Source organism: Engystomops pustulosus, chromosome 7 (genome assembly GCF_040894005.1).
Source record: "Engystomops pustulosus chromosome 7, aEngPut4.maternal, whole genome shotgun sequence".
Lineage (NCBI taxonomy): Eukaryota > Metazoa > Chordata > Amphibia > Anura > Leptodactylidae > Engystomops > Engystomops pustulosus.
The window spans coordinates 75,643,847-75,657,834 of record NC_092417.1 but is presented as its reverse complement, the minus strand read 5'-3'; the positions used below and the strand labels follow the sequence as shown (position 1 = coordinate 75,657,834).

Below are 13,988 nucleotides of genomic sequence, written 5' to 3'. Positions count from 1 at the left end.
GTCACTGCTGCTCTCTAGTGATAGGCCTGTATTCTTAGTGATGTCACTGCTGCTCTCTAGTGAATGGATAGGCTGTACTCTCAGTGATGTCACTGCTGCTCTCTAGTGATGGGGCTGTATTCTTAGTGATGTCACTGCTGCTCTCTAGTGATGGATAGGTTGTATTCTCAGTGATGTCACTGTTGCTCTCTAGTGATGGATAGGTTGTATTCTCAGTTATGTCACTGCTGCTCTCTAGTGATGGGGCTGTATTCTTAGTGATGTCACTGCTGCTCTCTAGTGATGGATAGTTTGTATTCTCAGTGATGTCACTGTAGCTCTCTAGAGAATGGATAGGCTGTATTCTTAGTGAGGTCACTGCTGCTCTCTAAAGAATGGATAGGGTTGTTCTTATTGATGTCACCACTGCTCTATAGTGAATGGATCGGCTGTATCCTTACTGATGTCACTGCTGCTCTCTAGTGAATGGATAGGCTGTAATCTCCGTGATGTTACTGTTGCTCTCTAGTGAATGGATAGGCTGTATTCTCAGTGATGTCACTGCTGCTCTCCAGTGAATGGGTAGGCTTGTTCACAGTGATGTCACCGTTGCTCTCTAGTGAATGGATAGGCTTTTTCCTTAGTGATGTTACTGCTGCTCTCTAGTGAATGCATAGGTTGTATTCTCAGTGATGTCACTGTTGCTCTCTAGTGAATAGATAAGCTGTATTCTTAGTGATGTCACTGCTGCTCTCTAGTGATGGATAGGTTGTATTCTCAGTGATGTCACTGCTGCTCTCTAGAGAATGGATAGGCTGTAATCTTGGTGATGTCACTGCTGCTCTCTCGTGAATGGGTAGGCTGTATTCTCAGTGATATCACTGCTGTTCTCTAGTAAGTTAAAAGGCTGCATTCTCAGTAATATCACTGCTGCCCTCTAGTGAATGGAGAGGCTGAATTATTGTTGTTTTTATAATACTAGCTGTACATCCCAGCGCTGCCCTAGATAGGAAATAACTACTCTTAGCTATAACAAAATAGTATAGGTTAACAACAAATATTTTATATCCATCTCTCTCTGGCTGGCTCTCTGTCACTGACCATCCCTCTCAGTGCCTGTCTCTGACCGTCTCTTTAAAGGTGTTTTCCCACAAAGACAAGTTTCTTATATCTACAAATAATATATTCTATATATTACAAAATAACACATTCTCTAATTCACTGCTATTAACAAAAATACAGCATTTCACTGATATAAGTCCAACCTGTCTCTATCAGTCCTGCTGTACACAACTTCAGTTGCCTCTAGATTGTGCAGAAGAGATTTCTGTCTGTCTCTGCTGTGTGCCTGTAGCCCTACCCCCTGCACGAAGCTCAGAGACACTTACTGATTACTTCCTGCCGGGAGAGAGAGAGAGGCTGCAAGCTCAAAGGAGATAAGTGCTCCGCGGAAGGGGGAGGCAGGCACATATCTGTGAGATGTGTAGCAGAGCTCACAGTGTAAAAGTTGTCAGCCTGTGTCTGTTTGCCTTTCCTATGTGTAATAGGCATCATGCATCTCAGATTTGTCTCATCTTTCGCTTTCTATGTGTCAGTACAATGCCAGTGCAATGTCTCTTTCAGTGACCGTCTCTGACTGTCTCTTTGTCCATGGACAAGATTTATCAGAAGTGTCTGAGAGCAGAACTGCTCTAGTTGCCCATGGCAACCAATCTGAGCTCAAGTTTCATTTTTGCACAGCTGTTTACAAAATTACAGCTGAACTTTGATTTGTTTCCATGACCAACTGTACCAGTTTTACCTCAGACATTTCTGATAAATGTCCCCCTATCTCTGTATCCCTATGCATCTTACCTCACACATAAGCGTCTTATACTCATCACCTATAGTAACCAATCAAAGCTCGGAGCTCATATTAATAGCAGCCATTCATGGCTCATGTATATGGTGGTTACACTTTACACCTGTAAAGTGTATTTTGGAAAGCGCGGGGTGAAAATTTTGGCTTAAAACCTAGTCTATGACATTCCCACAGAGAGCGGTTGTGCAAAATTTGGTGATTGTCAACGTGATGCAGATTCCTTTAATGGACATACACTCACCGGCCACTTTATTAGGTACACCTGTCCAACTGCTCGTTAACACTGAATTTCTAATCAGCCAATCACAAGGCGGCAACTCAGTGCATTTAGGCATGTAGACATGGTCAAGATAATCTCCTGCAGTTCAGACCGAGCATCAGTATGGGGAAGAAAGGTGATTTGAGTGCCTTTGAACGTGGCATGGTTGTTGGTGCCAGAAGGGCTAGTCTGAGTATTTCAGAAACTGCTGATCTACTGGGATTTTCACGCACAACCATCTCTAGGGTTTACAGAGAATGGTCCGAAAAAGAAAAAACATCCAGTGAGCGGCACTTCTGTGGGCGGAAATGCCTTGTTGATGCCAGAGGTCAGAAAAGAATGGGCAGACTGGTTCGAGCTGATAGAAAGGCAACAGTGACTCAAATCGCCACCCGTTACAACCAAGGTAGGCAGAAGAGCATCTCTGAACGCACAGTACGTCGAACTTTGAGGCAGACGGGCTATAGCAGCAGCAGACCACACCGGGTGCCACTCCTTTCAGCTAAGAACAGGAAAGTGAGGCTACAATTTGCACAAGCTCATCGAAATTGGACAGTAGAAGATTGGAAAAACATTGCCTGGTCTGATGAGTCTCGATTTCTGCCGCGACATTCGGATGGTAGGGTCAGAATTTGGCGTCAACTTCCCCCTGTATGTTGTTTGTCGTCATTGTGAGTATGAATGTTACCCTTGTGTTTCTACTACTGGTCTTTTTTCTTTATTATTTATCAGGGTCTCTACTAGAAAGGTGTTAGCACCTAATATGGTGTGCCTAATCACAGGCATCGGTAGTGAGACCAACAATTTCAATAGCCTTATGTGATGCACGCCTGTTTATATATAGGTCTCAGCTATTGTCCATATCTTATATTGCGTGGTTACACACCTGAGAACTGCTGTATAATCATTGCGATAGATGGGTGGTTAACTCCCAGCCAAAGCAAGGGATTGATGTGGGCATTGTTTTCAGACCCGATAAGTTCTGTATTTGTGTGTTTATACTGAAAAAATTTTACTGCCTATTTTTATGCTGATATTTGTTGTTACATTGTTTGTAAAATCTACAATAAAAATACAATTATAAAAAAAAAAAAGAATCTGGCGTCAACAACATGAAAGCATGGATCCATCCTGCCTTGTATCAACGGTTCAGGCTGGTGGTGGTGGTGTCATGGTGTGGGGAATATTTTCTTGGCACTCTTTGGGCCCCTTGGTACCAATTGAGCATCATTGCAACGCCACAGCCTACCTGAGTATTGTTGCTGACCATGTCCATCCCTTTATGACCACAATGTACCCAACATCTGATGGCTACTTTCAGCAGGATAATGCGCCATGTCATAAAGCTGGAATCATCTCAGACTGGTTTCTTGAACATGACAATGAGGTCACTGGACTCAAATGGCCTCCACAGTCACCAGATCTCAATCCAATAGAGCATCTTTGGGATGTGGTGGAACGGGAGATTCGCATCATGGATGTGCAGCCGACAAATCTGCGCCAACTGTGTGATGCCATCATGTCAATATGGACCAAAATCTCTGAGGAATGCTTCCAGCACCTTGTTGAATCTATGCCACGAAGAATTGAGGCAGTTCTGAAGGCAAAAGGGGGTCCAAGCCGTTACTAGCATGGTATACCTAATAAAGTGGCCGGTGAGTGTACATATACACACACACACACACACTCAGCTTTATATATTATATATACCGGTATATCTGTTTTAAGATTTTATTTCTACATTGCTGTATTTATACTCCTGCTGAAATATACAAATCTTATAGAACTTTAAACATTGGCTAAAGCGGAACACATTATGATCCAATTTGAAGAGATACCATAAAACAAACAAAACATATATGGTAAAAAGATGTGTGTGCTATTGTTTTCTGTTACCAGCTATAATCCCTTCTTTCTCACATTTATACCCGTTCACAGGCTTACTAGCTGTTGGGATTTGTGTTATCATATGCAGTGGCTGGTTAACAATATGTATAATTCCCTCAATAAAAATAGGGAAAATGCATACGTTTAGGACTGTCTGCTTCAAAATCCAGATATCGCACACAGATTTGCCCTTCTACCTTAAGATGTCATTGCATGTCAATTTCTGTGCAGAAAAAAAAATCTACAACATGCACAAGATTTTCTAAATTTGGAATGCTGCATGCATTGATTATGGGAATGTGGCATTTGATTGGTGTGCCAATACAAATGATTGAAATTTTTATTATATAGAAATATAGATCTATTGTAGAATCTGTATATAGATGTAAACGTTCACCCTGAACCTGCTGGGATATTCCTTCTGTTGCTCCACACATTACAATCACCGGATGCCGGTTGCATTGCTTTCTGTACTAGAAGGTTGTAGCAGTAAGCTAACACAGAATGGAAGCCGTACCAATGAACAAAGCTGCCATTTTGAGTCTTTGATGAGGATATGCTGCTCCTTTATCCTCGGTGCAGGAGCCTCAGCTGCAGTAATAGACATGAAAGTATAGAGTCTTGTTACGCAGGAGTGAATATGAATTGTCTAGTTTAAGCAGATACACTCCTTCCCCTGGATATTCATGGCTTCCTGCTTGGACCTCTCGGTGACTGTCTCGACGGAAAACCTGCATGATTTCACCATATCGACTACGAAGCCGGTAAACCGAGCCCCGCTCCACATCGCCCTCCCGGCTGTGCCCTGAGAAAAGAAATTGTCAAACCAATCCAGAGCCAAAGACACAAAAAACTAAGTGTGTGGAGACCTTAGAAAATCTCAAATTAAGGGTCTGTGTGCCAAGAACCTCCAATGACTACACATGGGCTGCACTGGGCTACTTCTGGATTCAGCGGACTCAAGACACAACGTATCGGGCAGAGTATTACTGATAGAAAAGGTTGGTGTCCAGCAGATAATCTGGATTAGTAGAAAACCCAGATAACTTTCCTGTGTGTTATTTCCATTCAAGGTATTACTATAATGTAGGGATGACTTGTGTACATCTACCATTCCTTCATAAACATATGGAGGAATCATTATCATTAAAGAGGACTAGTCACCCTGAAATACAGCACTAGGAGCTGCTTATTAATGCTAACGCAAACGCAGCAGTGTTACACTGTTAGCGTTATCGGAAACCTCATAGTGCCGTATTTCAGGTCCTCTTTAAGCAGGCTCACTGGGACAGTTCTAGATCTGTCTTTGGAGATTTACATGTAAATATGTTTGCAGTGTTCACAAACTCTACTTGCTGTCTGCTACTTTTTGAAAAAAAAAAAAAGTCTCAAAATGAATACAAACACGCAGCACAGGGTGTTTTAAGAGACTTTTTTTATGTCAAAAAGCTCAGCAAACCCAACGCTAAATAACCCCCACTGTGATGGTTACCCCAGAGCAGTGGCCACATCATTCCAAGGAGCAGATAGGAAAGCAAAGGTAACATGAGCAGACATAGAATTGGGGGAAGGGCAGTTGCATGACACTTACAGGGGCTCTCAGTTTCCTCTTCTTCCTCATCATCGCTGGACTCGCTGACCTGAAGAGTTACAGCTGTGCTGGTGACTGGTGTCCAGTCAAAATATATCCCAAAACCAATGTCATAGTCATCAGTAGCAAACTCCCAGCATAGTCGCTTTCCTTCTGGGTGTGTTGGTACACGGACGGTCACCACCTCCCCCCTCCGTATGGTCAGCAGCCCATGCTTCTCATTTGCCATTCGATGCTTGAACTCACGCAAGTTGGCGCTGGTCCATGTGGTAGCTGGTCTTAGTGGCGGGGGAGGCCCTGAGAAAAACAAAAGCTAGAATGTCAGCATTACCTTCTGGCAAAAGTTACATCCTTTCATTCATTCATTTACCTTTCCCTTCTGTCACAGTCAGGTCCTCCAGAGTAGTATCAGCTTTTACAATATCCACAATACCATTGTGCTCTGACTGGATCATGAGGATATCATGAGGTGGAGGATCTGCCAGCCCAAGGGACAGAAGAGCTTCCAGCTCCTGCAACACAACAAAAGGCATGGAACACAGAAAAACTGATGTCCGTATATGGGACTGTGAGCTAGCCACACAAACTGTGGTTAGTCATAGTGCCCAATAACTTCTATAAGACATGGACATGGTGCGGTGCAGTTATGTGAAGGTCCAGATTTGCAGACAGGCACTATGATTGGACATAGGCTGCCCTCGTCCATATTAGCCAGGCAACAAATAACAGCAGTAAAACAAAGATAAAACTTTTACATGATGCATACATTACATTTAAATCTAATATATAATTCTGAGTGCATGTATGCATGTATGTACACTAAAGGAATCTGCACCATTGCATTTACAATCACCAAATATTTCTCAGCCACTCCCTGTGGCTCAGGGAATGTCATAGACTAGGTTTTGAGTCAAAATTTTCAACCTGCACTTACCAAAAAACACTTATTGATCACCATAAACTTTCTACCTGCCATAGAGATACAGAGCCTGTATCCACTAAACCATGGGCTTATTGATTGGATTGTTTTCTGGCTAGAGCTTCTATAGTTACATTGTGACACAAGCTAAATGCACGGGTATATGGAGATGGATCCTCTCAGAGATCTCTCAATAGAGCACTACATTATCTGTTGTGTTTTTTAACGTATAATTGATACCGTAATTCATCGAATTCATAAAACTGCATTAGACACAAAATAATTTATACATTAACATTACCAGGACAACCTTCACCTTGATCATTACTGATCGCATGCATTTCATCAGAAACACATAAGCGATTGGGCTTAAAGCCCCCAGACATTTGCATTGCATTGCCATGTAGACTCCCCATGTGACCGCACCCTAGATATTGGATCCAGATAGTAGTTTTTTTCTTTTCTTGAAAGTATCATATCAGAATCAAGTATCCTGATACTTCTCTATGTATAGGTGTCACATTCAAAATGCTGGCATTGGTGCAACCTTAATTGGCAAGGTTATATGTGAAGTACAATTTGAGGTAATATGATAGACATACAGATAGAAAGGCAGACAGACAATCATAAAGATATACGTATAGATACATACAGACATACAGTAAGCAAGACAGAGACAAGCATACAGGTATACATATAGATTCATAAACATATACATAAAATGATAAGTAGATATTATCCCATGGCTACAGCTAGTGATACATATAATTGAAAGCTACCATCAGCAGTGGACAAATGTATAGGTTTCTAAACCTATAGGTTGAAGTCACACGCTCCATCCGGATTGTGTTTCAAAATGCAGCCTTAAGGCGCTATTGCATGCATTTTGAATCGCAATACAACCGCTGAAGAGCAGTGATTTGCCTAATTATAAACGCATCAATTTTTTACTGTTTACCATGCGTTTGGCTGCTTGGAACCTGTTTATCTATTAACAAAAACGCCACTTGTAGCATCACCTTTAGGGTGCGGTCACACATAAGTTTTGTGATGCAGTTTTACACACATGCTTTTTACATGTTACCATGTTTTTGGTTGATTTAAAAGTAATTTTCTTAATTACTGGAAGTAGTAGCAGCTTTGTTAACATTTTCACAGCTGCTAAGGGTGCAGTTACACATGGTTTTAAACGATGCGTTTCAAAACTAAATGGATCAGCTGAAGAGAGATTTTCCTAATTCAAATGTGTATTCCCACAAAGACAAGTTTCTTATATGTACTCAAGATAACACATTCTCTAATTCACCATTATTAACAAAAATACAGCATTTTGCAGATACAAGTCAAACCTGTCTATCAGTCCAGGTGTACACAATTTCAGTTGCCCCTAGACATGACCCTGTAACTTCTCACTTTAGGGTCGGGCCACCATCTTGGATTTCTGTGTGACAGCCATGCTTGCTGAGTTTCTGTGTCTTTCTGCTCTGAGCCTGTAGCCCCCCCTGCAGTACAGCACAGAGCTCACACAGATAGAAACACTCATCACTTCCTACCAGGACATTGTGAGCAGAGAGGAGCTACAAATTACAAGGAGATAAGTGATCCAGGGGAAGGGGAGACAGGCACATATCTGTAAGAACAGATATGTAGCAGAGCTGAAAGTGTAAAAGTCTGTCAGCCTCTGTGTAATGGGCATTGCATGCATCTCTGATCTGTCTCCTCTCTCTTTCTATGTGTCCGTGAGTTAGTACAATGTCACTAGCCAGATGAAAGTGTATATACACCTGTACCTTGATAATATAACCACTTTGTCACCCCACAGAATTAGATAGATCATAATGGGGCACATTTACTTACCCGGTCCCTCAGAGTTTCAGAAAGTGCATTGTCCATCCGGAATGCACTGTGCCGCGATTCACTTAGATCGTGCGGCCGATTTCCTGCATCTGTCGCTTCCCCGCTCAGGTCCGCTGGAGTTCACCATCTTCCTCCTGGTGCATGTAAGTGCTTGGCTCGCGACACAATTTTGAAGTTATATTCCACGGTTTGTCCGAATCCATCAGATCGTCCGACGGCCGCCCCTCAATCTCTGTCGCATGAAAGCCGGCGTGATTGTGCCAAAATCTGATCGCGTGCAACAAAAACCCCTTTTAAATCCCTATCCCAGCAACGCGAAATGGAAATCATCAGGATGTCGACGAAAGTGCGGTCCGCGGGGCCCTTAGTAAATGAGCCCCAATGGGTCTGCTTAGAGAGGCCACGCCCGCATCCTGGGATTTTGCACTGAACAGCCTAGGGAGTGATAGGAGCTGAAACAGCAATAATAAGTAAAATTGTTAAGTTGTTAATTGTTAAATTGTGTTAACATCATTAGGAGATTTAGTTGTGAGAATTTTCTATCGTGGGAAAACCCCTTTAATGGCTGTTAACCTTTGTGTTTAAAAAATGCTAGCGTTAATACAATGGTAATACATGTGTTAATGCAATGTTAATGTGTGTTTTTGTTAACATGTTAACATATACACTCACCGGCCACTTTATTAGGTACACCCTGCTAGTAACGGGTTGGACCCCCTTTTGCCTTCAGAACTGCCTCAATTCTTCGTGGCATAGATTCAACAAGGTGCTGGAAGCATTCCTCAGAGATTTTGGTCCATATTGACATGATGGCATCACACAGTTGCCGCAGATTTGTCGGCTGCACATCCATGATGCGAATCTCCCGTTCCACCACATCCCAAAGATGCTCTATTGGATTGAGATCTGGTGACTGTGGAGGCCATTTGAGTACAGTGAACTCATTGTCATGTTCAAGAAACCAGTCTGAGATGATTCCAGCTTTATGACATGGTGCATTATCCTGCTGAAAGTAGCCATCAGATGTTGGGTACATTGTGGTCATAAAGTGATGGACATGGTCAGCAACAATACTCAGGTAGGCTGTGGCGTTGCAACGATGCTCAATTGGTACCAATGGGCCCAAAGAGTGCCAAGAAAATATTCCCCACACCATGACACCACCACCACCAGCCTGAACCGTTGATACGAGGCAGGATGGATCCATGCTTTCATGTTGTTGGCGCCAAATTCTGACCCTACCATCCGAATGTCGCAGCAGAAATCGAGACTCATCAGACCAGGCAACGTTTTTCCAATCTTCTACTGTCCAATTTCGATGAGCTTGTGCAAATTGTAGCCTCAGTTTCCTGTTCTTAGCTGAAAGGAGTGGCACCCGGTGTGGTCTTCTGCTGCTGTAGCCCATCTGCCTCAAAGTTCGATGTACTGTGCGTTCAGAGATGCTCTTCTGCCTACCTTGGTTGTAACGGGTGGCGATTTGAGTCACTGTTGCCTTTCTATCAGCTCAAACCAGTCTGCCCATTCTCCTCTGACCTCTGGCATCAACAAGGCATTTCCGCCCACAGAACTGCCGCTCACTGGATGTTTATTCTTTTTCGGACCATTCTCTGTAAACCCTAGAGATGGTTGTGCGTGAAAACCCCAGTAGATCAGCAGTTTCTGAAATACTCAGACCAGCCCTTCTGGCACCAACAACCATGCCACGTTCAAAGGCACTCAAATCACCTTTCTTCCCCATACTGATGCTCGGTTTGAACTGCAGGAGATTGTCTTGACCATGTCTACATGCACTGAGTTGCCGCCATGTGATTGGCTGATTAGAAATTAAGTGTTAACGAGCAGTTGGACAGGTGTACCTAATAAAGTGGCCGGTGAGTGTACGTTAACAGATTGTTGTAAACATAAATGTTAACATCCATTTAGCTAGGCAAGTAACTCTTCAGATCCATCGTGTTTTGAAAAGCATGTATTCAACACCACATGTGAATGCACCCTAAGGTTGGTGCCACACGCACCGCTTTGTCTGCGTTTGACAACGCAAACAAAGCTGCACCCACCGGACGTTAATTTAATACAAAACACCGGTGGCTCGTTCCCGATCGCAGGCGTTTCCATAGAAACGCCGATGTGATCGGGCCGCGGCCCGCCCCGGTGGGTGCGGCTTTGTCTGCGTTTTTCAAACGCAGACAAAGCGGTGCGTGTGGCACCAGCCTAATGCTTCCAGCAATGAAACAACCCCAAACATACAGCCAATGTCATAAGCCCCTTAACGACATGTGACAGTCGGCTGTGAGTGATTGGAGAGGGTTCACGTGCATATTGCCGCAAACATCCACTGGTAACACCTGCCATCGATGCTAGCATCAGTGTCATTTTCGATTTTTATTTATTTTTTTAATGCTATTTTTTCAGACTCCCTAGGGTACTTTAACCCTAGGTTGTCTAACTGATCCTACCATATACTGTCATACTACAGTGCAAATCGCACTGTAATACAATCTGTTTAACTGTGTATACTGTAATAAATTGTGTATAATGAGAAAGCCTTGGGTCTTTGTGTGACCCAAGACTGTTCTTCTTTTACTTTGAATCGCCGCATTTTGTAAAAATAGAAATTTTTTAAATATGCAAATGAGCAAACATGCTCTTCAGAACAACTCTGTACTCTGCCACTAAATAATTTGTTCATGCCCCCAGCTCGGCTGGCTCCACTTAACATAGTGTACCATATAGTGACATCACCACCTCTCTCTGCAAATCTTGTGCATACGCGAGAACAACATTTCCTGCGTATCCCGGCAGGGACATGCGATATTGGCAAGATCATTGGCTCTCTGTATGCTTTGTAGGCGGAGCCAGTTGGGCTGGGGCTTTGGGGCATGAAGGGCTATATTCATTAGGAAAGAGGGGACCTGGAAGTGCTGAGCCCTCTCATCTCAACATAAGGTCTGGGAGTACATGAAGAGATGGAAGGATCTGAGAAAGCCTACATCCTCAGATCTGTGGTTAGTTCTCCAAGATGTTTTTAACAACCTCCTTGACAATTTCCTTAAAATGTGTGCAAATGTACCAAGAAATGAGTTTGCTGGTTTGAAGGCAAATGTAGATCAAACCAGTTTGATCTAACTTCCTCCTTTGTTTATTCAATTTGCACTTTATCAAATGAAATAAATTTGCACATTTTACTGTAAACGTGCCATATATGATGTGATGTGATTTACATCAGTCCATCAGAAACCATAACTCACCTTGTCCAGGGCAGTTTTTGTGGGTTCTGAAGGTGGCTTGCTAGGAGTGGATTTGGTTTCATCCAGACATATGTTGCTGGTGTTAGTTTTTGTTGCATTGGTGGAAGCAATGCCTGCTGTGGTTTTGGCTGTATCAGTGGCAGCAACGCCAGCAATGTTTTTAGTTTCATGCTTGTCTGCATTGTCTGACGTGATGATGGTGGTTTTACTGTCAGCATTGGATTTGGTGGCAGCTTCACAATTGGGTTCTTCTAAGTCGTCTTTGGTGGAGTTTGTATTTGGAGCTTCTTCCTCCACCCCTAGACATTGCGTTTTTGTTGTGCTATGGTGTAGGTTAGATCTTGACCTTAAAAACAAGGAGATAAATTAACCTCTTCTCTCTTTCACTTCTGTTTATTAGTCTGTATTATGGGATGTGTACTTACGTATCTGCAGAAGTTGGGTCTAGGAGTGGCGATTGATGTGGAATGAACACTTTGGCCCCAGATTCAATCTGTTGCTCAGTCTTAAGTAAGGCTCCATCGCCTACAAGAAGCAATCATAATGGTGGTGAAGAGGTCAGCAGTGGCAGCATGGGACTACGTCAACAGATTTTATCCCTATAAAGTACCAGCATCATCAGGTAGGTATAAAATGTCCTTTCAAGAATTTCCTTTTATATGAAATCTTTCCCATTTACCTAGAAAAAAAACCTTACACAGCAGCTGGAAGCATACTACACACTACATCTCAGCCCCGATCCCTACACAGGCTATGCTCTCCGACACCCCCCATTTACTGGCACTCTCTCCCACGACAGACATCTATTTATAACCCAGAACAATCAACAATACAAGCTCAGGTTGTCAGTGCAAACCATTCAATTACAGACATTGTGAACAGCTGTGGAAAATCTCAGATAGATGGGGACCCATTGGGGATACAATCCACATGATGAAAGTCTTGCACTATAAATAAAGAGAGGTGGCACCTGCACAGTGTGTGCCCAGGGGAGGATGGGGCCAGCAGCTGCTCACCTGTGATCAGGTGCCTGCCCCCTACAGGTCTATGTGCCAGGAGTGCGCTGCTCTGGATGTGTCTCCTGGAGACCATCAGGATTTGAATAACTTTGAATACTGTATGCAAAACCTTGGAGAAAGCCAGTCCTGGTGAGGGTGTCCATTCTTCATCACTACAAGTGTCCCAGGGAGCAGCCCTACAGGTACACACTGCTACACACCTCCCTTCCATCGCTAGTCATACACTAGGAGTACTTCCTCCACCCCCAGTCTCCTAGCACGGGGCAGTGCGTGTGCTGCAGAGGGGGAGACCCTCACCTGGCGGGGCTTCCAGGAGCTCCTCCTCGGTGCGGTCCGCTCCCACGAACTCGTCTCTGTCAGCACTGCCGCTCCCGGAGAGCTCCCCGGATACATCAGCAGCATCCTGCGCCAGAGCCATCTGCCTCTTCCTCTGATTCGGATACGATCGGGTATCTCCGGAGAGGGGAGTGACAGCCGGCCACAGGGAAACGCAGTCAGCCAATAAGAGATCTGTGCGTGTAGGGGCGGAGCCTGGAACACGAGTCGCCGATTCTTTACACGGAAATTGCCGATCTGAGCCGAATCCTAAGTTCATCTTTTCGGACGCCACCGGATGTATTCTTAAAGATCTCCACGGAAGTTGTGGTTTCTATGGACGCCAAATACCCATGACGAGATGGAGCCGGAGGTCCCGATGTGTTTAAGATGGAGCTGTCGGGATGTAGGAGGTTGGATCCGGCGGAAAGGATTCCCACAATATGAGGTTATAAGAGAATCTAGGTCTATTGACCTTTGTTTGGTGGTCCTGACCATTACCCCCTGTCATGTATAACCAGGTATTCTGTCTCTGCAGGCGTGCTTCACCGAAAACGGCATAAACGGGCGGAAACTGATCCATGTGACCTGCTCCACCCTGCCCCAGATCGGGGTCACTGACTTTGAAGACATGAAAGTGAGTTAATGTGTCCGTCTGTCATGATTATAGTACATGTACTGGTCCTCATGGGCTTGCAGTACACACACAGGTCAGCAGGGGGCACACTGCACTCCTTTCATGCTCCATCCTTCCCCCTCTACTTGGCAGGTCATCACCCAGCTGCTGAGGGATCTGTTGGAAGTGACAGAACCGTCCTGGAACCGCAGCATCTCTCTTCCCTACAGAGACAACATGGGGCTATTCCTAGAGCAGAAATCTCAGACTGGACACAACCACGACCTGCTCACCTACAAGCAGTTCATCCACGAACAAGGACTATAGTCTGTGCAGCTGCTATGTCCATACACTGTAATAGATAGTCTTCCTCACCTTCGGTTTGTGTCCATGTTCCTGCTACAACCACAGCTCCAGCATGGAGCACACATCACCTC

The 13,988-nt window shown here is 44.0% G+C and overlaps 2 protein-coding genes across 3 annotated transcripts in view; one reads left to right on the top strand and one right to left on the bottom strand.

The window, feature by feature from the left end:
• The window catches only part of LOC140070354 (uncharacterized), a 44,704-nt gene extending 31,403 nt beyond the window's left edge, over positions 1-13,301 (bottom strand). For both annotated transcript variants that reach the window (XM_072116788.1, XM_072116787.1), the window contains exons 1-3: positions 12,918-13,301; positions 12,027-12,126; positions 11,602-11,947 (exon numbers count right to left, since the gene is read on the bottom strand). In XM_072116788.1, coding sequence (XP_071972889.1) covers positions 11,602-11,947; positions 12,027-12,126; positions 12,918-13,215 — 744 coding nt within the window. In that variant the 5' untranslated portion in view covers positions 13,216-13,301. The remainder of the gene's footprint in view (positions 1-11,601; positions 11,948-12,026; positions 12,127-12,917) is intronic.
• SAMD15 (sterile alpha motif domain containing 15) lies at positions 13,256-13,930 on the top strand. The gene is made up of 3 exons (XM_072116799.1): positions 13,256-13,383; positions 13,474-13,572; positions 13,705-13,930. Exons 1-3 carry the CDS (start codon positions 13,297-13,299, stop codon positions 13,876-13,878), a joined length of 360 nt encoding a protein of 119 aa, XP_071972900.1. The 5' UTR covers positions 13,256-13,296; the 3' UTR covers positions 13,879-13,930.
• The last annotated feature ends 58 nt before the right edge of the window (positions 13,931-13,988 follow it).